Here is a 23,670-nt window from a genome sequence, read left to right as displayed (position 1 = left end):
AGAAATACATTGAAAAATCACAGTAAATCCGGCAATGCGTTTACCAAAGTCTCCTTTTGCAGGTATGTCAAGGTCGTCGATGGGTACCCTGGACCAGCTAGAGAAGTTTGTGAGATTCCTGGCTCCCAGAGAGCAGGATCTCTCACCCCAGGGATCAGAATCTTGTCTGGTGGTGGCTGGCTGGTTGTGACTGACCAGCAACCATCCCAGGGTAGTTAGCTTTTGCAGGCATCACCTCTAAGGTAACCCTTGGGTATATTTTGGAATAAATCCAATACTGCTACCAGTTTGGATTTATCATTCTTGGTTGTTTGATGCCACACAACCAAGGTTCATGGTAGATATCATATGGCTGTGAAACTCGCTCTGACCAGTGTCCAGCACATGCATTTAAATGGCTGCTGTAGGAGGCTGGCCTGGCTTGTAGTGGGTACCAAGGGGTACTTACACTCTGTACCAGGTCCAGTTATCCCTTATTAGTGTGGAAGAGGTGTTTCTAGCAGCTTAGGCTGATAGAAGGTAGCTATAGCAGAGAAGCTTAGGCTGAACTAGGAGACATGCAAAGCTCCTACTATACCACTGGTGTCATATGCACAATATCATAAGAAAACACAATACACAGATATACTAAAAATAAAGGTACTTTATTTTTATGACAATATGCCAAAAGTATCTCAGTGAGTACCCTCAGTATGAGGATGCCAAATATACACAAGATATATGTACACAGTACCAAAAATATGCAGTAATAGCAAAAGGAGGTAATGCAAGCAGTGTAACGTTATAATAGATTGCAATAGGAGCCCATAGGTATAGGGGCAACACAAACCATATACTCCAAAAGTGGAATGCGAACCAAGAATGGACCCCAAACCTATGTGAGCTTGTAGAGGGTCGCTGGGACTGTAAGAAAACAGTGAGGGTTAGAAAAATAGCCCACCCCAAGACCCTGAAAAGTAGGTGTAAAGTGCACCTACAACCCCCAGAGAGCACAGAAGTCGTGATAGGGGGATTCTGCAAGGAAAGCCAACACCAGCAAAGCAACAACAGTGGATTTCCGGACCTGAGTAGCTGTAAGACAAGGGGACCAAGTCCAAGAGTCGCGACAGTGTCGAGAGTGGGCAGATGCCCAGGAAATGCCAGCTGAGGGTGCAAAGGAGCTGCCACCGGATGGAAGAAGCTTGGGGTTTTGCAAGAACGAAGAGGACTAGGAACTTCCCCTTTGGAGGATGGATGTCCCACGTCGTGAAGAAGCTTTCAGAGGTGTTCCCACGCAGAAAGACCGCAAACAAGCCTTGCTAGCTGCAAGGGTCGTGGTTAGGGTTTTTGGATGCTGCTGTGGCCCAGGAGGGACCAGGATGTCGCCACTTGGATGACAGAGGGGGTGCCCAGCAAGTCAGGGAGCCCTCACAGAAGCAGGCAGCACCCGCAGAAGTACTGGCACAGGCACTTAGAAGAGGAGTGAACCAGAGTCCACCCAAAGTCAGAAAAGGGAGTCCCACGACGCCGGAGGACAACTCAGAAGGTTGTGCACTGCAGGTTAGAGTGTCGGGGAACCCAGGCTTGGCTGTGCACGAAGGAAATCCTGGAAGAGTGCACAGGAGCCGGAGCAGCTGCAAATCACGCGGTACCCAGCAATGCACTCGAGCGTGGGGAGGCAAGGACTTACCTCCACCAAACTTGGACTGAAGAGTCACTGGACTGGGGGAGTCACTTGAACAGAGTTGCTGAGTTCCAGGGACAACGCTCGTCGTTCTGAGAGGGGACTCAGAGGACCGGTGATGCAGTCTTTTGTTGCCTGCGGTTGCAGGGGGAAGATTCCGTCGACCCACGGGAGATTTCTTCAGAGCTCCTGGTGCAAGAAGGAGGCAGGCTACCCCCAGAGCATGCACCACCTGGAAACAGTCGAGAAAGCCGGCAGGATGAAGCGATACAAGGTTGCTAGTAATCGCCTGGCTACTTTGTTGCGGCTTTGCAGGCGTCCTGAGCAGTCAGCGGTCGATCCTTTGGCAGTAGGTGAAGAGGGAGATGCAGAGGAACTCTGATGAGCTCTTGCATTCGGTATCTGAAGAATTCCCCAAAGCAGAGACCCTAAATAGCCAGAAAAGGAGGTTTGGCTACCTAGGAAGGAGGATAGGCTAGTAAGAAAGGTAAGAGCCTATCAGAAGGAGTCTCTGACGTCACCTGATGGCACTGGCCACTCAGAGCAGTCCAGTGTGCCAGCAACACCTCTGTTTCCAAGATGGCAGAGGTCTGGGGCACACTGGAGGAGCTCTGGGCACCTCCCCTGGGAGGTGCAGGTCAGGGGAGTGGTCACTCCCCTTTCCTTTGTCCAGTTTCGCGCCAGAGCAGGGCTGGGGGATCCCAAACCGGTGTAGACTGGCTTATGCAGAGATGGGCATCATCTGTACCCATCAAAGCATTTCCAGAGGCTGGGGGAGGCTACTCCTCCCCAGCCTTCACACCTATTTCCAAAGGGAGAGGGTGTTACACCCTCTCTGAGGAAATCCTTTGTTCTGCCTTCCTGGGCCAGGGCAGCCTGGACCCCAGGAGGGTAGAAACCTGTCTGAGGGGTTGGCACCAGCAGCAGCAGCTGCAGTGGAGACCCCGGAAAGGCAGTTTGGCAGTACCCGGGTTCTGTGCTAGAGAACCGAGGGATCATGGAATTGTCACCCCAATGCCAGAATGGCATTGGGGTGACAATTCCATGATCTTAGACATGTTACATGGCCATGTTCGGAGTTACCATTGTGACGCTATACATAGGTAGTGACCTATGTATAGTGCACACGTGTAATGGTGTCCCCGCACTCACAAGTCCGGGGAATTTGCCCTGAACGATGTGGGGGCACCTTGGCTAGTGCCAGGGTGCCCACACACTAAGTAACTTTGCACCCAACCTTCACCAGGTGAAGGTTAGACATATAGGTGACTTATAAGTTACTTAAGTGCAGTGGTAAATGGCTGTGAAATAACGTGGACGTTATTTCACTCAGGCTGTACTGGCAGGCCTGTGTAAGAATTGTCAGATCTCCCTATGGGTGGCAAAATAAATGCTACAGCCCATAGGGATCTCCTGGAACCCCAATACCCTGGGTACCTCAGTACCATATACTAGGGAATTATATGGGTGTACCAGTATGCCAATGTGAATTGGTGAAATTGGTCACTAGCCTGTTAGTGATAATTTGGAAAGCAGAGAGAGCATAACCACTGAGGTTCTGGTTAGCAGAGCCTCAGTGAGATAGTTAGGCATCACACAGGGAACACATACATATAGGCCACAAACTTATGAGCACTGGGGTCCTGGCTAGCAGGGTCCCAGTGACACATAACAAGCACACTGACAACATAGGGTTTTCACTATGAGCACTGGGCCCTGGCTAGCAGGATCCCATTGAGACAGTGAAAACACCCTGACATATACTCACAAACAGGCCAAAAGTGGGGGTAACAAGGCTAGAAAGAGGCTACTTTCTCACAGCTGCCCTATTCACTTACTATCTCCCAGGTTTGGCAAGGACACAGGAGGTGCATATTGTTCATTCATCTCTGCTCACACATACCATATACTGCACCCTGCCTTAGGAATGGAAGGCCTAGTAGAGGGGTGACTTACCTATGGTGCATTCAGTGTATAGTGTTACGGCACATAGGCTCTGTGCCATGTCGAGTTTCTTTTAGGATTGCATCAGAACACTAAGTCTACAATGGCAGTGCTGGGTGCTTCCGGATACATGGCCCTAGAGGGTGGCACAGGATGTGCTGTTGCCCTCAGGGGCCTAAACTAAGTAAAATTTACTAGGAACTATAGCGGCAGCTAAAGATGGTGACAATGCATCACAACAGTTTCAGGGAAAGAGATCTGACCCAGGGAACCTGGTTAGCAGGGGCCCTGGGCACTAACAACTTTGAGGCTACATCATGTACCAGGCAAAACGTGGGGGCTAACCTCACAAAGAGGCCTTTTCTCACACTAAGCCCCCAAATGAAAGAGGATGAGACTACCCTTTCTCTAGCGAGTCTTCATCATCAAAGTGAAAGAACCTGGAAAGGCTATCTGCACTGGCATGGGTAGTCCCAGGTCTGTGTTCCACTTGAAAGACCATTCCCTGTAGGGAGATGGACCACCTAAGCAGTTTGGGTTTTCACCCTTCTTTGTTGTAGCCATCTGAGAGGCCTGTGGTCAGTCTGACCTACGAAGTGAGAGCCAAACAGATATGGCCTCAACTTCTTTAGGGCCCAAAATACAGCAAACGGTTCCCTCTCTATGGCACTCCATTTTTGTTCCCTAGGGAGCAGGCTTCTGCTTATAAAAGCAACAGGTGGGTCATGTCCATAATTTTTCTGGGTTAGGACCACTTTTACCCCCAGTTCAGAGGCATCTGTTTGGACAATAAACTGCCTGGAGTAATCTGGAGCTTGTAGGACTGGAGCAGAGCACATAGCATTCTTCAGATAATCAAAGGCCCTTTGACAATTCACTGTCCAGTTAACCTTTTTGGGCATTTTCTTGGAGGTTAATTCTGTGAGGGGGCAACTATGGTAACATAATCCTCCACAAATCTCATGTAGTATCCAGTCAAGCCAAGGAATGCCCTGACCTGAGTCTGGGTTGTGGGAACGTGATCCTGCCAGGTGGAACTATAGTCAGCTATGTCATCAAGGTAAGCTGGACTAAAGGTTTCCAGTCTAGCAAGGGCTTGGTTTACCAGCCCCTGGAAGGTGGCAGGTGCATTCTTTAGTCCAAAGGGCATAACAGTGAACTGATACTGCCCACTAGCAGTAGAGAAGGCTGACCTCTCTTTTGCTCCTGGGGTCAGGTAGATGTGCTAGTACCCTAATGTTAAATCAAAAGTACTCAGCTATGTGGCTGCCCCAACCTGTTAATGAGCTCATCTGCTCTTGGAATTGGGTGTGCATCAGTTTTTGTTACAGAATTGAGGCCCTTGTAAGCCACACAAAACCTAATCTCCTTTTTCAATCATTTTGAGTGAGGTTTGAGGACTAAAACTAATGGACTAGTCCAGGGGCACTCTGAGGGTTAAATGACACCCAAATCCAACATCTTTTAAACTTCAACTTGTATGCTCTCCCTGACACGGTCTGACTGACTGGTGACAGCTTGCCTGTCCAAAACAAAATTTACAGTGTCCACATCATGGGTAAACCAATCAGTCCTTCTAGGGGTGAGGAAGAATAACTCTGCAGGCAAGTCCTCAGCCAGTATGCGATCAGCCCGCTGTTGCTCTATGACAGTGTCTGACAAGACCACCCCATCTTGTGGGTTGCTGGAGAGGATATCAAGGAGAGGTTCTCTCTCTTCTTCCCGTCCCTCACCTGTAACCTTCAGCATGGCCACATCAGCTTTTTCATGATGGGTTTTAGGTGGTTGACGTGGATAATTCTTTTTGGATTTTTGCAACTGCCTAAGTCAACCAAGTAGGTGACGTCCCCTTTCTTCTCAAGAATGTGATAGGGCCCAGACCATTTATCCTGGAGGGCCCTTGGAGGAACAGGCTCTAGCACCCAAACGTTCTGCTCTGGTTTGAACTCAACCATATCAGCTCTTGGCTGGCCTGAAGATTTTGATTTGCTTTCTCCATGTACTCAGCCATCCTTGAACGTAGGCCAAGTACGTAGTCCACAATTTCTTGCTTGGGTTCTTTGAGAGGCTTCTCCCCGCCTTCCTTAGTGGTCCCCTGACAGGATGCCCAAACAAAAGGTCAGATGGCGAGAATCCCACTCCCTTTCATGGCACTTCTCTATAGGCAAAAATCAGACATGGAATTAAGACATCCCATCTCCTTCTGAGTTTTTCAAGGAGTTCTCAAATCATTCCTTTTAGGTTCTGGGTAAACCTTTCAACCAACCCATTTGTTTGAGGGTGGTAGGGGTAGTGAACTTAAGTCACACCACATTCCATCCACATGTGTTATAAGTATGCAGACATGAAGTTTGAACCTCTGTCTGATACTTCCTCCTTAGGGAAACCTACTCTGGTAAAAAAAAATACCCAGGAGGGCTTTTGCAACTGCAGGCGCAGTAATGGTCCTAAGAGGTATAGCCTCAGGATATCCAGTGGCATGATTCACTACCAGTGATATGTATCTGTGTCCTGATGATGATTGGGGGTCAAGGGGGCCAACAATGTCCTCCCCTCCCCTCTCAAAGGGAACCCCAAGCAAAGGTAATGGCATGGAATTAAGGGGGGTCTTCAAGTGTCCCCCTGCCTACCACTGCTTTGGCAGGTAATGCAGGACGGACAAAAGTCCTTCACTTTTTGTGACATTCCTGGCCAGTAGAAGTGGTTAACTAACCTACTCCAAGTTTTATTTTGGCCCAGATGCCCAGCTAGGGGAATGTCATGGGCTAGAGTGAGGAGAAACTCTTTATTGCTGAGGTACTACTACCCTACTGGATGCACCAGGCTTGAGGTCTCTGGCCTCGGGAGGATGGCATCCTTTCACCTAATAAACTGTGTGGGTACCACTGGCATTTCCCTGCTCTTCCTGTGCAGCTTACTGCCTCAGGCCTTCAAGAGTGGGACAGGTTCTCTGCCCCGGCACAGATCTTCCCTGGAGGGATAAGAGCCTAAGAGCGCTGGGTGGTAATGTCCAAGCTCTGCAGCCTCCGTTCCCTCCAGGATGGGTGAGCCCCCTTACTGGGAAGAGGGGTTCTGGTTTTGTATCTGATTTTCAGTTGGTTGCCCAGTCTTCTTGCCCTTTCTCTTGGGAGGCTGTTCCACTCTTTTAGGATCCAACTCTCCTTTTTCTCTCTGAAGCCTGCTCTGTGTCCAAGTCTTGACACAGGCCCATTCTGGGATCCCAAGCATTGCTGCATGGATCTTCAGATCTACTTCAGCTCTTTGGGAATGCAGGTCAATTCCAAGCAGGCAATCTACTAGCATGGATGAGGACACAACCACTCCTTTGTGCCCTACTACCCCTCCCTCATCCCCCCAAAATCAAAGGTTACTATAGCCATGTGATGGAACTTTGCCTCATTGTCAGCACTGGTGCAGGATAAGACCTGCCTACCAGGTACTGATTTGAGTGGGCCAGGTGCTGGGTTACCATGGTAACACTAGCCCCTATGTCCCTCAGAGCTTCCACTTTCTCCCCATTATTCAAAGGTTGATGTCTGCATTTTTGCATGTTACTTGGCCAGGCAGCACAGGATAACTCTACCCCACCCTCTGTGACTAATGTTGCCTCTGAGGGATCACTGACATGGTCAGGCCAAATCTCTGGTCCCATCTGGAGATTAGCTACTGCATTTACTGCAGGTTGGCTAGAGGCATTCTTTTTGTTTCTACAGCTAGGATCTCCAGTTTAGTGCCTTCTGTTTTTGCAGTCATAGCACCAAACATTGTTGGGATCAAAGCTCTTTCCTTTGTATCCACCCCAGACTGTGAGGAGTCTCTGGGCCCACCCTCCTGTGCAGGATTTTGAGGACCATGAGAAGACTCTTTATTCTTGTTTTGGCTCCCATCTTACCTTTGTGGGGGGCATTTTGCCTCTTACTTTTGGTCTCTCCCACCAGTGGTAGTTTTGGTCACCCTTGTTTGCCCCAGTGGTCTGCCTTCCTTCCCAACTCTTGAGAAGAAAGTGTACCTTTGTCTACTAGGTATTGATGTAACCTCTCATTCAAACAATTACTCAGCAGATGCTCTTTCATGAATAGGTTGAACAGCCCATCATAATCTTTTACCTTGTTACTAGCTAACCAACCACCAAGCATTTTTACTGAATAGTCCATAAACGGTACCCAAGTTTGGCTCTTGGTTTTTAGAGCCTCTCTAAACTTTGTGCAGTACTCTTCAGTTGTAAATCCAACGCCCTCAATCAGGGTACCCTTCATGAGGTTATAGGATTTAGATTCTGCCTCATTCAGTGTCAGGAGTCTATCCCCCCGCCCCTTACCTGAGAATAACTCCCATAACAGTATGCTCCAGTGTTTTTTCTCAATTTCTAACCTAATGTAGGCTCTTTCAAAGGCAGAAAACCATTTCACCATATCACCCCCTTCTGTAAAGAGAGGAGCAACTCCTTTTCATTGCTTAGTATTGAAAGGTTTTTCTTTCAATATTTGTATGCTGCCACCAGAGATGGGTCCTAGGCTCAACTCTTATCTTTGTTTTTCGATCTCCAAAAGCTGACTCTCTAAAGCCAGGTTTTCTTCTTTGGGTGCACTTGTGTGTTGGGTGGAAGAGCTGCCCTCATCCCCATTACCTACATGGTCTTCTTCTCCCTCAGATGTTTAATCATTTACTCTATCTGTGGGGTGAGCTTTCTCATGCTGGGCCACCAGAAGCCTAAGTTTGTCTGTGTTGGCATGCTTTCCAATCTGAATCTTGTACAGCTTGCAGAGTTTCCTTTATCAGTCTTACAGCTATGACCAGTTAGGTGGTAGGTTGAGCTCCTGGCTCTGGGTCTCTGCATCTGACATGTTTAATTTACTAAAGCTGGGACCTTTTTATAAATTTGGAATCTTTTTTTGGGGGGGGGAATAAGTCCAACTAAAGTAAGGACTTTAACACTTTTGCTATTGTTGTAGGGACCTAACAATTATTTTAAAAATTTGTAAAAAGTTTTAGCCAATTGAGTAACAAAAACAATTAAGCTAAATACAATTTGGAGAGTTATTTGTGTGCTCACCAAATTGACAAAGTTTTATCAGCAACTGCAAAGTCTTTATCCCACCGCTGATACACCAAATGTTGGAGGCTGGCCGTCTATATAGCATGCAAAATTAGGCACACTGTGCAGGGGGTCCAGGCAACCACACGTTGGTTTACAGAGGTAGAAACTAGACCACCTAATGCTCTAATGTTTATGGTAGCTTGGCCGAGCAGTTAGGTCAATACTGGAGAAGTTCAATGCATTTGTTGTACTCACAGTATCAATAAATGAGGCCACAAACTCAAAAGAATAATTTGAGACCCAATTTACAAAAATACTTCAGATCTTTATAAAAACAATTAAGACGAAGATCATCAAAAACGGGTAAGTACTTTTAAAGTTATGGATTTTACAAATGTTAATAAAGTTAGTCTTTTTGTGCATAATTACGCAGAATAGGAATCAATTGAGATTTGAAAATTCACAGTAAATCTGGCAATGCGTTTACCAATGTCTCTTTTTGCAGGTATATCTAGGTCATCAATGGGCATCCTGGACCAGCTAGAGAAGTTCAGGTGACTCCTGGTACTGGCAGGAGCAGCTACAAAAAGTCGATGGGGGAAAAGCACTGCACAGGCAGACCTAAAGGTAAGTCCAGTAGGCCCCCTTAGGGTGTCGAGGTCACAAGGGGTGGGGGGACCCTCAGGGCACAGCTGGATCTTCAGGGCTGAAGGCGGCCAGGTGCAGAGCAAATCGGTGAGACAGGAGCTGTGCAGAAAGGTGCCTTTGGAAGCTGGAGGTAGGTACCTTGGAGGGTCGCTTGCGGGTCAGCAGGTGCACTTTAGTGCGAGGTCTGGGTGGTTCCTGAAGTCCCTCGACTGGAGCTTCCTCCTGGTCCTTTTTCAGTCCGGAATGGACTGTCCTTCTGGGTGTTCGATGTGAGGTGACCAGTACCTAGGGCTATTGCATGGTCTGGCCACTGGAGGGCACAGTGCCACCTAACTTGGCACACTGGCAGGGTTTGTCGTCACGGTCTGACGGGCCAAGTTTGGTCCAGTGGCGTCATCCGGTTCCTTGGTCAGCAGCTGGTCAGTAAAGTGGCCTTTACTGGGTCTTTGGTTCCTTGGGGTTGCAGAGTGATGCCTTCCCCTGGAGGGAAATCTTTGGCGATTTGTGAAGAGTGGAGGTTCTCTGGGGGTATGTAGTGTCTGTCCAATATCCAAGCAACCCCTCAGCGGCGTTTGTTGAGTCCTTGGTGCAGCAGTCTGGGTTTGCCATCTTTTCTTGGTGCAGCAGGACTTCAGTTCTCAAGCCTAGGGTCTTCTTTGTTTGCTGGTCTTCTTTTGTTTGTGGAATCTGATTTCTTGTCCTAGGGTTACCCACTAAATATTGTATATAGTGGGCATTTTTGGGGTACCTAGTAGTGACCAATGGGCCACCTACCTTAGGGTGGCTATACCTACTAAGTGACCACTTTCTGTGGGCAGAGGTCACTTCTCTACACCTGATTGGCTATTTTCCTTTCATCCAAGATGGAGGAATATGAAATAGAGGTCACCTTGCATGCAACACCTTAAGAGTGGTGAAGCTGGGGTTGACTACTCCTCCTACTCCTTGTCTGTTCTGCCAAAAGAGGGTGCACATGCATTAAAATGGCTGCCCTTTTCACTTACCATATCCCAAGTTTGGCAAGTAGGGGCATATTGTTCATGCATCTGTGCCCACACATACCATATATTGCACCCTGCCTTAGGGCTGGAAGGTCTGCCAAAGGGGTGACTTACGATAGTGCATGCAATGTATAGAAGACAGGGCACACAGGCTCTGCGCCATGTCGAGTTTGTCTTTTAGGATTGTATCAGAACACTCAGCCTGCAATGGCAGTGCTGGTTGCTTGTGGATTCATGGCCGTAGAGGGTGGCACAATCTGTGCTTCTGCCCTCAGGGGCCTACCCTTAGGACCCTATGCCCTGGGTACCTAAGTACCATTTACTAGGCAACTAGAGGTATTGCCAGTAGTGCCAATGCATCACAACAGTTTTAGGGAAAGAAGTTTGACCCAGGGAACCTGGTTAGCAGGGGATCTGAGCACTAACAACTTTGAGGCTACATCATATACCAGGCAAAGAGTGGGGGATAACTATGACAAAAAAAGAGGCCTTTTCTCAGACTACCCCCAAACAAAAGAGGATCAGACTACCCTTTCCCTAGTGAGTCTTCATCATCATCTGAGGCGTCTGTGGTCAGTCTGAATAATCCTCATGTTGAACAAATGGTCAGCAGTTTGTCAGAAGACATAGCATGACATTTGGCTCTGTCTTTGAAGGGCAGCAAATCGGCAACATAAATACAAAATGTAAAGGCACCTTTATTTCTTTATTTAATTTATTTCTTGGACTTTTGCAGTCCACCAAAAATTAGCTCAGGACCCATAATTTGGGAAATGCTGGGTTAGTGGATTCATTCTCCGACCTTGGTCTTCAAAGCAATATCCTACTGTTGAGGGCATGTCGGACACCTCTGCTAGCTCTGTTCTGGCTTGCATTTGGCATCTAGGATCTGCTTTTCTCTTTTCCTTATGACCTGTCTGAGGTGCCAGCTTTCACCAGGCTCAGCTGATTATTCTTAGTGTTTTTCTGGCTCCCTCTAGTATGTCTTTGGGCCCCTGGGCTGCTTAGACCGCGCCGGTGCTGGGCGGTCCCCAATGTGCTCATTGACTCTGCCTTTGATCTTGATGCCACTTTGTTGGCTGTTCTTTGGACACTAAAGATGAAAATCGACCTGCACCTTCCACAATGTCTGCCACTCCATTGTGAGGACTCATGGGGCACATTTCTTTTGAGCTTCCTGCTGTTCTGGCTGAAGATTCAGTAGAGAGATTTGTGGCACAAAATTCGAGGCTGTGGATGCAATCTGTTTCTTACTTGGACGAGGCTCCTCAAGTTCCAGCCCCTCCATGCTTTTGGTACTTCTCATTTAGTTACTCCTGATAGCCTCCCAACAGTCCTTTCTGAGGACCTTATAACTTTCATTGAAGTGTTGAGCAAGGCAGCTGAGGTTCTGGAACTGCTTATCCCCTTGGCTGTGATTACAACTAACACTTTGCCTGAGATTCTGTAGACTGGCTACTGTATTCCAGAACTGCTATTGCCTTTTAATTAGACATTGTTGGACTTGGTCATGGACAGCTGGTAGACCAGTGTCTGCGCAAGTCATCGACTTTGAGTTGGCTTGTTGAAATCAACTAGCCCAAGTTGACCACAAATTTTTGTCTTGTCACATGGCTACAGAAAAACTGGGGCTAAAGGCACCCGACTACACAGGTGGCAACACTGCTTATTCCCTTCCTTCCTCAGCTGAAAGGGGATTCTTGTGAATGGAATTGATGGGAGGAAAAATGTTTTACTTGGTAAGTCTGGTCCTTTGTTTCTGCAATGCTATATGTCTGCTGTACATCAATCTGCGGTCTGATGGTATGTTTGTTTAATCCTCTTCTGCTGGATCAAATAAGAGGCAACTTCAATGAAGGTCTTCGTGATGTTTTTGGGGTTACTAGGCAACTTCTTAGGTCTGGTTTTGACACAATGGACTCGATGGCCACATCTTTGGGCTCCTGGTATTCCTTTGTCAACATGCCTGTTCAAGTTCTTTGGGCTTTGATTGAGATGCTCATACAAACGTGCTGGATGTAGGCTTTGACGGTTCTCTCCTCATTAATAAGCAGACTTCCCTATTCCTAGATGACACTGCTCAGAGAGGTACTGATGCCTGACCTGTGGGATTTCCTCCTCTTGTGAGCACACCCTGTGGGTGACATGGAAGCCAGAAGCATTTTACAGGGCTGTGTTATTATAGGGTTTGCCAAGACTTCCGTTCTGATCACCATTTGCTGTGGACAGTTTGAGACCTTCATGAAATACTGTGTTCGTAAGAAACAATTTGTCATGTTCATCCCTAAAGTCTGGTTTCACACCACGTTGAATGCCCATTTGAGAAGCAAGTCTGAGAAGGTTTGTGTTCTTGTCAACCATGCTGTTCAGGATGATTTTGTGGAGTGGTTCTTCCTATTGAAGGGCCCAATTGCTGACTGATTTCCATTTGACAGTAGATGAGCCTGTACAAGTTTCATTTATCTGCAAAGGAGATCTTTTTAGATAGATCTCCAGTAGTACTTGATAATTTACAGATTATATATACATGAAGGATCAAGCACAATTGAGTGAGGTCTAACAAAAAGGGCATTGATATTTCACTTCAGTTGTTAACATTCGAATAGCAGAACTATCTCTGCTGGCTATTTTTCAATAGCGAGCTAGCTGCTCTTTGATGGAAGCAGTGAACACTGTTGTTTTAATAAGCTGACTCTAGGCCAGATGCCCCGCAAAGATTATCTTTTAACTGCCCACTTAATTGCTTGGGATGAATAAGCACCTGGTTCTACTACATGCCCGTGCCCCTTCCTTTCACTGTAAAAAAACAAAAAAAATCCATCAAACACTAGTACCACCGGCATTTTCTTTCAAAATATGTTTTTTCCTTTGTTGAGAGTACCTTTCCTAAAGAGGAGTCACTCATAGTTTCTATTTGGGTTTCCCAACAGGATATATGCAGTTCCTCTGAGCTGGTGGGAGCTTACCAGTGAGAATAATTATAATATTGTAGGATAGCGTAGTAGTTGTATTCTTTCACTTTACTATTACCAATCTCTGCAGCGGGAACAATTATCCACTCAGCTATCCTCATGTGACTAGTGAAACCAATTGTCATGAGATGAAAGTGATCATTTTTGGTAGGCTACTGGTACCAATTCCTCATCCAACATCAATTAGAGGAACTGTCTGTTCGGCAAGAATAAGTTGCAGACTTAACCATAATATAAGATGCCTCCACCTTGCTAATTACTAAATGTAAGTAATTTGAGTATTAGTTGAAGGGGGTGAGAATCCACTTCAGATAATGATCAGTCCTTCTCAGGGTCAACCTCAAAAACACTACATAAACCTATATTTTGCCTCTGGTAGCTTGGCAAAAAGCAGTCAGTCTTAACTTAGAAGCAATGTGTAAAGTATTTATGATGTACTCAAAAAGTAATAAAGTGAAAACACAACACAGGAGAAATTCCAAACTAGTTGAGAAAAATGGAGACTAATAACTAAAAATAAAATGACAACAGCCAGACAAAATCCCAATAAGTAGAACCAGAAATGTGAAATTTTAAATTTTGAATTAAAATTGGCACCAAAAAGCAAAAATTCCCAACAGCGGTAATCTGGTTGCACTAGACTGGGTCAAAGTCAAACGTTAAGGCTGACCGTGATGGAATGTGGGCCATATAGAGGGACCAGGTTCTTTCTGGTAGAAAGTTTGCCTCCTTTATGGAGGAAAAGTGGTCAACGACGATTCACCGGCAGAGCAAACTGGATCTGAAGCTGAGTTTGGCGATGGCAGGTTGTTGAAGAGCAGTGCAGTCATTGACGAAAGCAGGAAAACTTGAAGTAAGGGATGTGCATGTCTAGGAACGCCATATCATCTGTCCCAGTTAAGCCTTCTATGTTTGAATGTAGAAACATTTTCGGAAATTCACTGTCTTGGGCCAATAAACATCTTACCACAGAGAAGCCAAAAGGATCAGGTGACAGCTGGACACTGACGGGAAAGCCTTTTGGTTTTATGCAGGAAAATAAAAACTTCACAAAAGTGTAATTTCCAAAATAGTAATATAAAATTTGACTTGACAATTAAGTTGTTTTTTAAAATTACTATTGAAATGAGTCCTTGAAATATTTTTCTAGCTACTCCCAAACTGAATATAGCACTTAATACATATAACAGTGTAAACAAGCATTAGTATTTGGGAGAGCCAGCCGTGCTACACTGAAAAACAACTCTGGAGGTTTTTCACTGCCAGACATGTAAAACATTAAACATACATGTCCTACTTTTTATATACCATACACCGTGCCCTATAGTAATTTAGGTCCTACCTCAGTGGCAACTTATTAGTATTAAAAAGGAATGTTTAGGCCTGGCAAAAGGGTGGGTTTTCCAGGCCCAAAATGGCTGTTTTGAAATAGTACATTGAGGCTGCAGTGGCTAGCCTGGCGAAGTGTTTTACAAGGCTGCTTATGTGGGTGGTGCAATGAGTGCTGCGGCCCACTAGTAGCATTTAATTTACAGGTCCTGGCTACATGTGGTACCATATAGTGGAGACTGAAAAGTAAATTAAATATTTCAATTAGGGGTAACCAATTTTAACATCTTTGAAGGGGCGGGCCCAAACACTTTACCATTCTTTGCCTGGGGGTAAAGTGCACAGAGTCCTATGGCCAACAAAAGTGGGATCATCAACAGAAGGTAGAAATATGGGATGACCCTGCAGAATGGGCAACTTTCCAACAGTGACAGTCTCAAGGACTAGTAAGGCAGTACGGTTATTTATAAATATACTCCTATAAAAGCTTGTTTGACATTAAGTTAAGATGCCCATTGTGTCTGTCTCATGAGTGGGTAACTACACTATCCCATTTTGGTGCCACACAGAATACATTGAAACACAATAAACGTGCTTAGGCTCCCTTAGAGAAAACCATACATACCAGACTCCTTCTGTATTTTCACTGGCAAGACTTTCTCATTCTTTTATGGAAAAGTGAAAAGGTGTCCTTACCCAGCAAGATCAAATGACAGTGGAGCCCCAAAACAGAGAAACTAAAGTACAAAGAGCCTATTGGGGCTCTTTTCTCTGGAATGAGTTGAAAAGCCAGTCCTCTAGAACTTATGTAAAGTTGTACATCCATTCCGGCATTGACTTGTCCACAATTTATTTCACCCGTACCTCGTTCTCTCATTCACCCCCTCGCCTATCCAAACATGTTATGTTAAGACATTTTTAGAGCGCATGATTATCCAACGGGTGTCTTGGTGCTGAACAGAGTAATTCGAACAAGAGGAGTAAATCCCAACTCCGATATACCAGGGCATGATAAACAACCCAATTTTCAGAAAAGCCAGGCGTTCCTAAATTGTATTAGTGAGGGAATCTTCAGCAAGGTACCAGGAAGCTAATTCCAGAGTTTAACTGCCCTCACAGAAAAAACGTTGCCTCCTGGGCGACAGCACTTGATGCTAGGAAGAATGAGCAGTTGGGCCTGAGAGGAACCTAGGCAGCATGCACGAATGTATTTTGGAAATGTGTTTGATTGGTATGCCGGGCAGTACATGGCAGAGAGATGTAAAAGCCACACTGTTTTCAGTTGGAAGCCAGTGATGAGTTTTTTTAATGTATTTGAAGTGGGAAAAAACTGCTTTCTGGATTCTCTGTAGCTTCCTCCTATACCCTCTGCCCATCCTGAAATAAAAGGCGTTACAGTAGACCAGGCAACGAAGTATGGTTGCCAAGATCACCACTCACTAAACGGTTTTAGGAAGAAAGGGCAGCATTTTCCTAAGGACCTCCAGGAGTTAGCTATACAAGTGAATCATGTCTCAACTGGTTTCTAAGGAGAACTCAGGTTACACATATACTCCCGGATTGTTTATCACTTTAGCTGTCATTGGTTGGATAGGTTAGGAAAAGATAGGTTGGGTTGGATGTCTACTGGCTACAAGCTGAGGATACGAGAATGTTTTATTCAGAGTACCTCCGTTTTTTTCTGCATCAGACTTAAGAGAGTTTTGTTGTAACCATGTCGATGCAGCTGTCATACACTTGTGGAAAAGCCCAAAAGGGTCAGCACCTGCCTTCTCCAGCATAATAATAAACTGGGTATTGTCAGCATAATTCATCCACCGCAGGGCAAAGGATGTTAAGTTTCACCTGCAGGCGTAGGTAGATATCAGAGTGTCAGACTCGGTGATGACCCGTGAGTAACTCCTTGGGGTTAGGTCTTGCATTCTTACACATAGAGAAGTAGATAAACTGCCTGTGCCTTATTTATAGAATAGGATCTAAATCAATCAACGGCCCTGCCTCTAGTCCTAATTTCCTGCAGCCTATCAAGTAGCATCTTGTGGAAGGATGTATCAAATGCTGTAGATACGTATAATAGCACTAGGGCTGAGGGAGTTACAGTGTTGGTATCTGCATATGAGGGGTGAAAACCGGACTCTGCAGAACCCAAAACGTGGCAACTAGCCACCCACTCTGAAAGGAGTTGATTAACATGTCCCTCTAGATCAGAGATCTTCAATCTGTGGGTCGCGACCCCCAGAGGGGCCGTGGCGTCCCAGAAAGGGGGTCGCGCCTATCCCCAGCCAATCGTAAAATGCTTCAGCTGAACTTTTATTGATTAAGTCTCCTGTGCTGTGACATGAAGCTGGGCAGATAGCTAAAGAATCCTTTCTGCCAGGGTGCCTGCTTCCTGAATGAAATGCAAATGTGAGCAAATGGTAAAATATACAAAATTATTCTATCACTCAAAACTTTGTGATGACAAAGATTTGTTCTTTTTTGAGTGCAAAGGGCAAAGAGTTAACTGGGCTGTGAAGTGTATGCTTTTAATTGTAATTGTATATACATAGTTCTTAATTCCCCTGAAGGGGTGCTGACGGGACAGCTATTTAAAAAAATCTACATTTTGGAAACACATATTTATCTTAAACCTTTGTTGTGCATTTTGTAGTGGCCTATCTTATACAGTGTGTAATGCAAATATAAAATAATGACTTATATTTTCACAGTGCTTTCTGTCACAGGCTGTGACCTTGTGGCACTAAAATCACTTTTATTGGCGCTCCGTTAGAACAAGCCTCTCAGTCATACCTGTGAGGTGACGCACAGCCACCCTAAGTGGCTTTGCATGGCCTCATAGATATGGAATAAGTCAAAGCAGCGCAAGCCGCTGTGTTCCCTTACTCTGTGTCAAGGAGGCGTTCCATGGGTGTTGCAGTGGGAGTTCCTATGCAACACCCATGGATTTTGACGCTGTCCAGGTTTTTACAAAACAACGTAAACTGGAGCAGTGCCAAAACCTTACACAGACATAATGAGGAGCAATGTCTTCCTTTCTCCTACTTTTTTCCTCTTTCCATGGGTGTTGCACTCTCCTGCACACATGGAAAGAGGAAAACACCTCTCAGGATGCCCCTTCCTGCGCAAAAACAATCCTGCCTACGTTAGCGCAAGGTCGCAATTTGTGCGCCAGCGCAGGGGGTACGGACAGGAATGCACTGTATTTCCTAAATACAGTGCATTCTTACCATTTTACATTTGGATAGGGCAGTGTAGCAAGAAGACTTGTGGCACTGCCCCATGCTAATTCCTCATAAATGAGGACCTTTGTTTTTAGCCACACCCTTGACCACGTCCCAACACTCACTGACCTCTGGTTTGCTAAACACTGTTTCATATTATTTCCTCAACGTAAAAATGATTTGCAGTGGGAATTGGGGATGTTTATGATTGTCGATGATGCGGAGTACCAGGTTCTAGAACTTTTTGTCAGGAGGGGGATCCTTGTACCTAAAATGTTTTGAGAGCGGGTCCCGGCATCAAAAAGTTTGAAGACCTCTGCTCTAGATTCTTGGTGGCAAATGGCAACAGGGATATTGGTCGAAAGTTGGCAAAAAGCAAGGGATTTGGATTTTCTTTTTTTTTTTTTTCTTTTTTTAACAAGGGCACAAAATCAGTGCCTTTTTCCTTACTTCTGGGACATACCGGCGAATAAAAAAAAAAAAACAAGAGCTTCCGCTGCCGCTTTCCACAGAGAGAGGGGAGAGGATTTAACAGGGACCGTGATTTTAATGAGGTGGTGATTGAATAAAATGTGTTTATTGACATTGGCACCCAATTGTACAGGCAGTTACCCAGATTTATACTATTTGTTGCCTACCTGCCCAGCTTGAGCTAACCTGTCTAAAATATTGAGCTATCCTGGGGACTTGGAGTCACTGGGTAGATTGAGGGATCCCAGAATGGTGGATATCTTATTTTCAAAAAAGTCGGAAAACTTGCCTGCCAGTTCTTGAGTATTTGCGATTATATTTACAGTACATTTAAGTTAGTAGAACTGATTAAATGAAATGATGAGGATTTAAAGACCACAACATATACCCAAAAGCGTCAAGGTGCTACGGGAGTGAGTCCTGCCAAAAGACGAAATCAGCAGAAAAAGAGGCTCTAAACCCAGAGATAAAAAAGATCTGCCTTTATTTAAAGTCTGAAAAGCCAGATTTTTAAGGCTTTTCGAAACACAGTATGGCCTTGAAGGCCAATGATCTAACATGGGAGGGAGTTCCAGTGTTTTGGTGTGGCCACTGAAAAGGCTCTGCATCCCCCCCCTCACCTTACAGAATTTATAAACCACTAGCAGACTGGGGCTGTTTTAGCGGGAATATACCACTGAAACATGGTTCTAATTCTTCTAAGCCCAGTGTTATGTAAAGTCCTATGATAAATGCATAGTGTGTTTGTTCACTGGTTACCAATGAAGTTTGGAAATCACTGCTGAGGCTGATTAATATTTAGGGATATCAAGTAATAGTCATTCTGTACCAGCTTTAGCTTAGATTCTGCAGACTTATTAATATCAAGGTAGGGCACACTGCAATAGTCCAGCCTGGAAGATATCAAGGCTAGATCCACTGGGTCACACGCCTGTATATGAATAAAAGGAAACACCTTCTTTAATGTTTTGATGATCCAAAAACAAGTTGCTAGGGTGCGGTTCACTTGAAGGCCAAAAGACAGATTGTTGTCAGCCAACACTCCCAGACTTTTTGCGGAGTCTGTTGGGCTGGAAAGTGCACCCAGCATTTCCAGCCACCAGGAGGTGTTCCAAATGGAGGGTTGAGTACCACAGATCAAGACCTCATTCTTGTCTCCATTAAGTTTAAGATAGGTGTTATCCATCCAGATAGCTACTGCCTGCACGCAGTTTTTGAAGTTGGCCGAGATGGCTTCTGTATCTTCAGTAATAGACACAATTATTTGTGTGTCACCAGCATACAAGAGAGCCTGTCGCCCAAAGGACTGTATCAGCTTGGTCAATGGGGATGCATAAAGGTTGAAAAGAGGATGGCTCAGGGAAGAACCCGTAGGATTCACACATGGCAAAGTGATGGTCTCAGAACTGAATTGGTTCACTATTACCTTCTGCGACCTGCCCTTAAGAAAGGAGGTTGAGATCTAACGTTGTCTGTAAGCCTCAAATTCTGCAGCAGAGAGGCAACCAGTGTTGAAGAGATAGTATAGAAGGCTGCAAACAGATGTAAAAGTATCAGAAACGCAGCCTGCCCTGCATCAACCATGGTATGAACGTTGTCAGCTCCTAAGACCAAAGCAGATTCTGTCCCATAGTAGCTTCTGATCCCAAATTGTGAGGCATCTAACAGTACATGTTGTTCCAGATATGCCACCAACTGTGATTTCAGGTGATTTTCCAAGATTTTAGTTTGGGTGGGCCGCAGATAAATGGGCCAGTAATTTTTTAAGTCAGTAGGGTCCAGGTTAATTATTTAAGGGAGTGGCTTTACAGCCGCTCTTTTCCACAACTGTGAGTAACATCCTGAAGAGATAGCTTTATTGATAGTCATTGCAAGATGAGGAGCAATGGACTTAGCTGCCAACTGCAAGATCTTAGGAGGACATGGCTCATAGGGAGAACCTGACCTTCTACTGAGTAGTTGAAGCTCTGTTTGCTCTGGTTTCAGATAATAGAGAAGTCAGTGTGACATTCTTGGATTGTCAGCAATTCCACTAGATTCTGTTGGACTTTGTTCAGCCTGGTAGTTCCCTTGGATTGACGCAAGAGTTTCCGCATTAAGGGAGTCAAATTCCTTATAAATATTAAGCCTTTTTGTTTGGAAGGAACGTGCCAATCAATTGCAGAAATCTTGGGACCAATCAATGCTGAGGGGCACTGTGAGTGTGGAGAGCAAATTGATCAATTTAAAGAGCTCTCTTGAAGAGTTTGCTGACTTGAGTTTGTTTGTACAAAAGTGAGATTTGTCTGCCCAAAGGGCTGTTTTGTATTCTCTCATAAACGTCTTATACAAGGCTTTTTCCTGCAAGTCATAGTTTTTCCGGCAAGGCCATTCTTGGTGCAGACAGGCCAGTCTTAACAGTCTATTCCAATACAATTTGGAAAATCTCCTTAGCAGAATTTTCAGCCTTCTGAGATTTTGCTGATGAGATAGATTGATTTTTCATGGGCGACTAGTTTCTTGTATTGCTTCAGAGGCCTTTGTCAATGTATCCCTAGCAGAGCTGGAATAACAAATATGTTACAGCTTTTTGCAATACGATTTTCCTCCTTCATGAGTAGTATAAACCAGGGCAGCAAGGATTGATCTAACTTTTTTTTAAATTCTTAAAAATGAACAGTGTCAGTCAGTGTAACCTGCATACCCTACTGAAGCCAATTTAGGACATCCTGTAGAATTAGAGGCCCTACACACCTGGACGAATTCTGGTTTGGCTAATTTAACCCAAAGGTGCTTCCTCTGAAGAGTGGGCAATAAAACTGTTATATCCATACTTTTATTACAGCAAGTGATTTGTCCACATCAATGGAATGACCACCCTTCGACGAAGGAGTTCATTGGATCCAAAGATTAGGTCCAACATATGACTTTCAATATGAGTAGGGCCACTAACAAACAAATGTAATCCAAGCACAGCTGGTCGGTTTATTAATCTGTTTTAGGGGTCAGCCCAATGCTTTAACATTTGTGTAGGCCAAAGAGAGTAAAATGACCACGTCCAAAATGAATCAACAGAATCGTTCTGCGGACTCAGAGGGCAAAAAAAGCATACATTTAAAACGAGTAGAGGTACAGTTTGAAGTAGTAAACATCAAGATCTCTAGATCCACCCAGAAGTTCCCAAGTCTTAGGAGAAACATCACCCTGCAGGCTTTGCTAACGTTTGCTTTAATATTGGGATTAAGACTAAACATACAAAGATTACATAACAAAGTGGTGAGTAACCTTCTTGGTGATCTTTTAAAACTGCTATGACAGTAAATGTAAGCATTGATACCACTGATAAGCATGAGAGGAAAGGTGCCTTTGCAAACTTGTGGACAAGCATTTTTCTAGTACCGACCTGAAAAAGAATAAATGTTAGGCATATATGTGTAATGGGTCACCTAGCCACTAGGGAGAACCAGCATGAACACAAATCCTAAATAAACTACTGTGCCTTTAATACAAAACAGTTCTAGGTTGCCTTTTTGTCAGACTCTCCCACCCAGCAATAGGGCTATGAACGCTACATGACTCCCAGCATCCTTCGCCTGGATTATCATATTGTCTCATGCATGCAGATTCTTAAGACTCTCAATTTGTTTGCTATCCTTGCAGTGGTTTCCTCTTTAGAGACAGTTTTAACTGGAATGTATTACGGTAGTCTTGACATACCCCCTAAAGGGGCAACATGAAAACGTGTTCCTAACATGTAATGCAGTTAGAATGCCTTCTTTTATAACAAACCTCTTTTGTTACTCTAACTTTAATGCCATTGTATCTTTCAGGTTCGGATAACCCTCATCACACATGACGTTGGAGGATTGACCAAAAAGGACATCAAGTTGGCTCAGTTCATTGATAGGGCTGCTGCCTCCGTTTAATCATCTTTAAGTGCAATGCTTTGTAGAAGGCCCATTGGTAGGCTCTGCATTTAAAATGGGCCATGCGCCGCATTTGTCTGTATTAAAAAATAAGCTTGCCGAAGTCTCTATTCCGTTGTGTTTTCCCCTGTGTGTGGTAGAAATCAGCCTCTTTTGGAAATTCAGACTGCATTTCGAGACTATTGTAAGGCAAGTACAATTAGTACTAATGGATCCGTTTGCTGCGAAGCTCAGGATATGAAATATCTCCATAGGTTCCCACAGAGACCCACACACCCAACATGTTGTAGCTAAAGGTTTTCTTGAGAAACCAGCTAAGAGTATTGGGGTGAGAGCTGGTTTCTAACATTCGCAGTCTAGGAATGTCCCTCAACCTTTGGAATGTTCCTCGGTAAATTTCTCCTCCACGTTTATCTCAGTTTTGCAAAGTGATGTTAAAGAGTAAAATGAGCAGAAAGTATACTTGCCAATATTCCTTTCACGATTTTGGGAGACTTTCAAGACATACAGAATGTGTATTATGGTCAAGTTCATAAACACGTATTACAAGATATGCAACTCAGCACTTTTTGTGATTATCTGTCATACTCATTCAGTCTCAAGTGCTATGTTGTGTTTTATAAAGTTATCTTACCTTGGACATGGACCAGTTCTACAAAAGTTATTTTTTTTTCTAGCCTGTATCATGTGTATTAACCAATATAAACGCGACATTCTAGTTTCTACTGGATTCTAATGCAGAGAAACTGTTACCAGTACTGTATGAATCATTTACTGATGTACATGCAGTCTTGTTTCTGTATCCAGTTACAAACGTACTCACTATCCTATCCGAGATTTAGAAAATGTGACTAAAATTTCATATTCGTATATGTTAAACAATAAATATGTAATCATGCTGATTGCAAAACAAGCACATCTTCTGACTACCAAGTCGTTCTGTTCATTTGTGGTGATGCACTGCGGTTCCAGAATTACATGGTACTTGGCATATGCTGTTGCAGTAAACTAGACTGTCTCAGACGGCTGAATATGGCGTGGGTCCACATTCTTATATGTATACATCTGGTATCTAAAAGCGCAGCAACAAGGAATGTTGAACGATTAAAGCACAACCGTGCCAGTGAATCTGAGTCGATGGAGAAATGCATACTGTGTCGTGATGTTGACAGGATTAAGACAACCCGCAGCCATTAACACGTATGCAGAGGACTGAGTGCAATTGTGACATCGCACCAAGGTATGCTCAGTGGTCCGAAGTGTGCCTAACAAACTGTAAACTTTGCACTTGTATAGCGCACTACTCACCCGTTAGGGTCTCAAGGTGCTGTACGCATACCGCTGTGGAACCCCTCCTGGATTTTCCCTGTGAGGCACCTACTCCTGGACAGCCCCAGGGTGAAGCCAGACATCCAAGCGCTGTGAGGGCCATTGTGGAGATTAAGCAAGCTATTGCCCAGAGTTACAGAGTTGGACCC

The 23,670-nt window shown here is 44.8% G+C and overlaps 1 protein-coding gene across 1 annotated transcript in view; it reads left to right on the top strand.

The window, feature by feature from the left end:
- Positions 1 to 23,110, top strand: part of PCBD2 (pterin-4 alpha-carbinolamine dehydratase 2) — a 483,264-nt gene extending 460,154 nt beyond the window's left edge. The window contains exon 4 of the mRNA XM_069199241.1: positions 22,097 to 23,110. Within this exon, the coding sequence (XP_069055342.1) occupies positions 22,097 to 22,192 (96 nt within the window). The 3' untranslated portion in view covers positions 22,193 to 23,110. The remainder of the gene's footprint in view (positions 1 to 22,096) is intronic.
- Positions 23,111 to 23,670: the final 560 nt, after the last annotated feature.

The sequence above is a fragment of the Pleurodeles waltl genome, chromosome 7, assembly GCF_031143425.1.
Source record: "Pleurodeles waltl isolate 20211129_DDA chromosome 7, aPleWal1.hap1.20221129, whole genome shotgun sequence".
Taxonomy (NCBI): Eukaryota; Metazoa; Chordata; class Amphibia; order Caudata; family Salamandridae; genus Pleurodeles; species Pleurodeles waltl.
The sequence above is the reverse complement of the archived record's forward strand: the minus strand, read 5'-3'. Positions and strand labels throughout refer to the sequence as shown.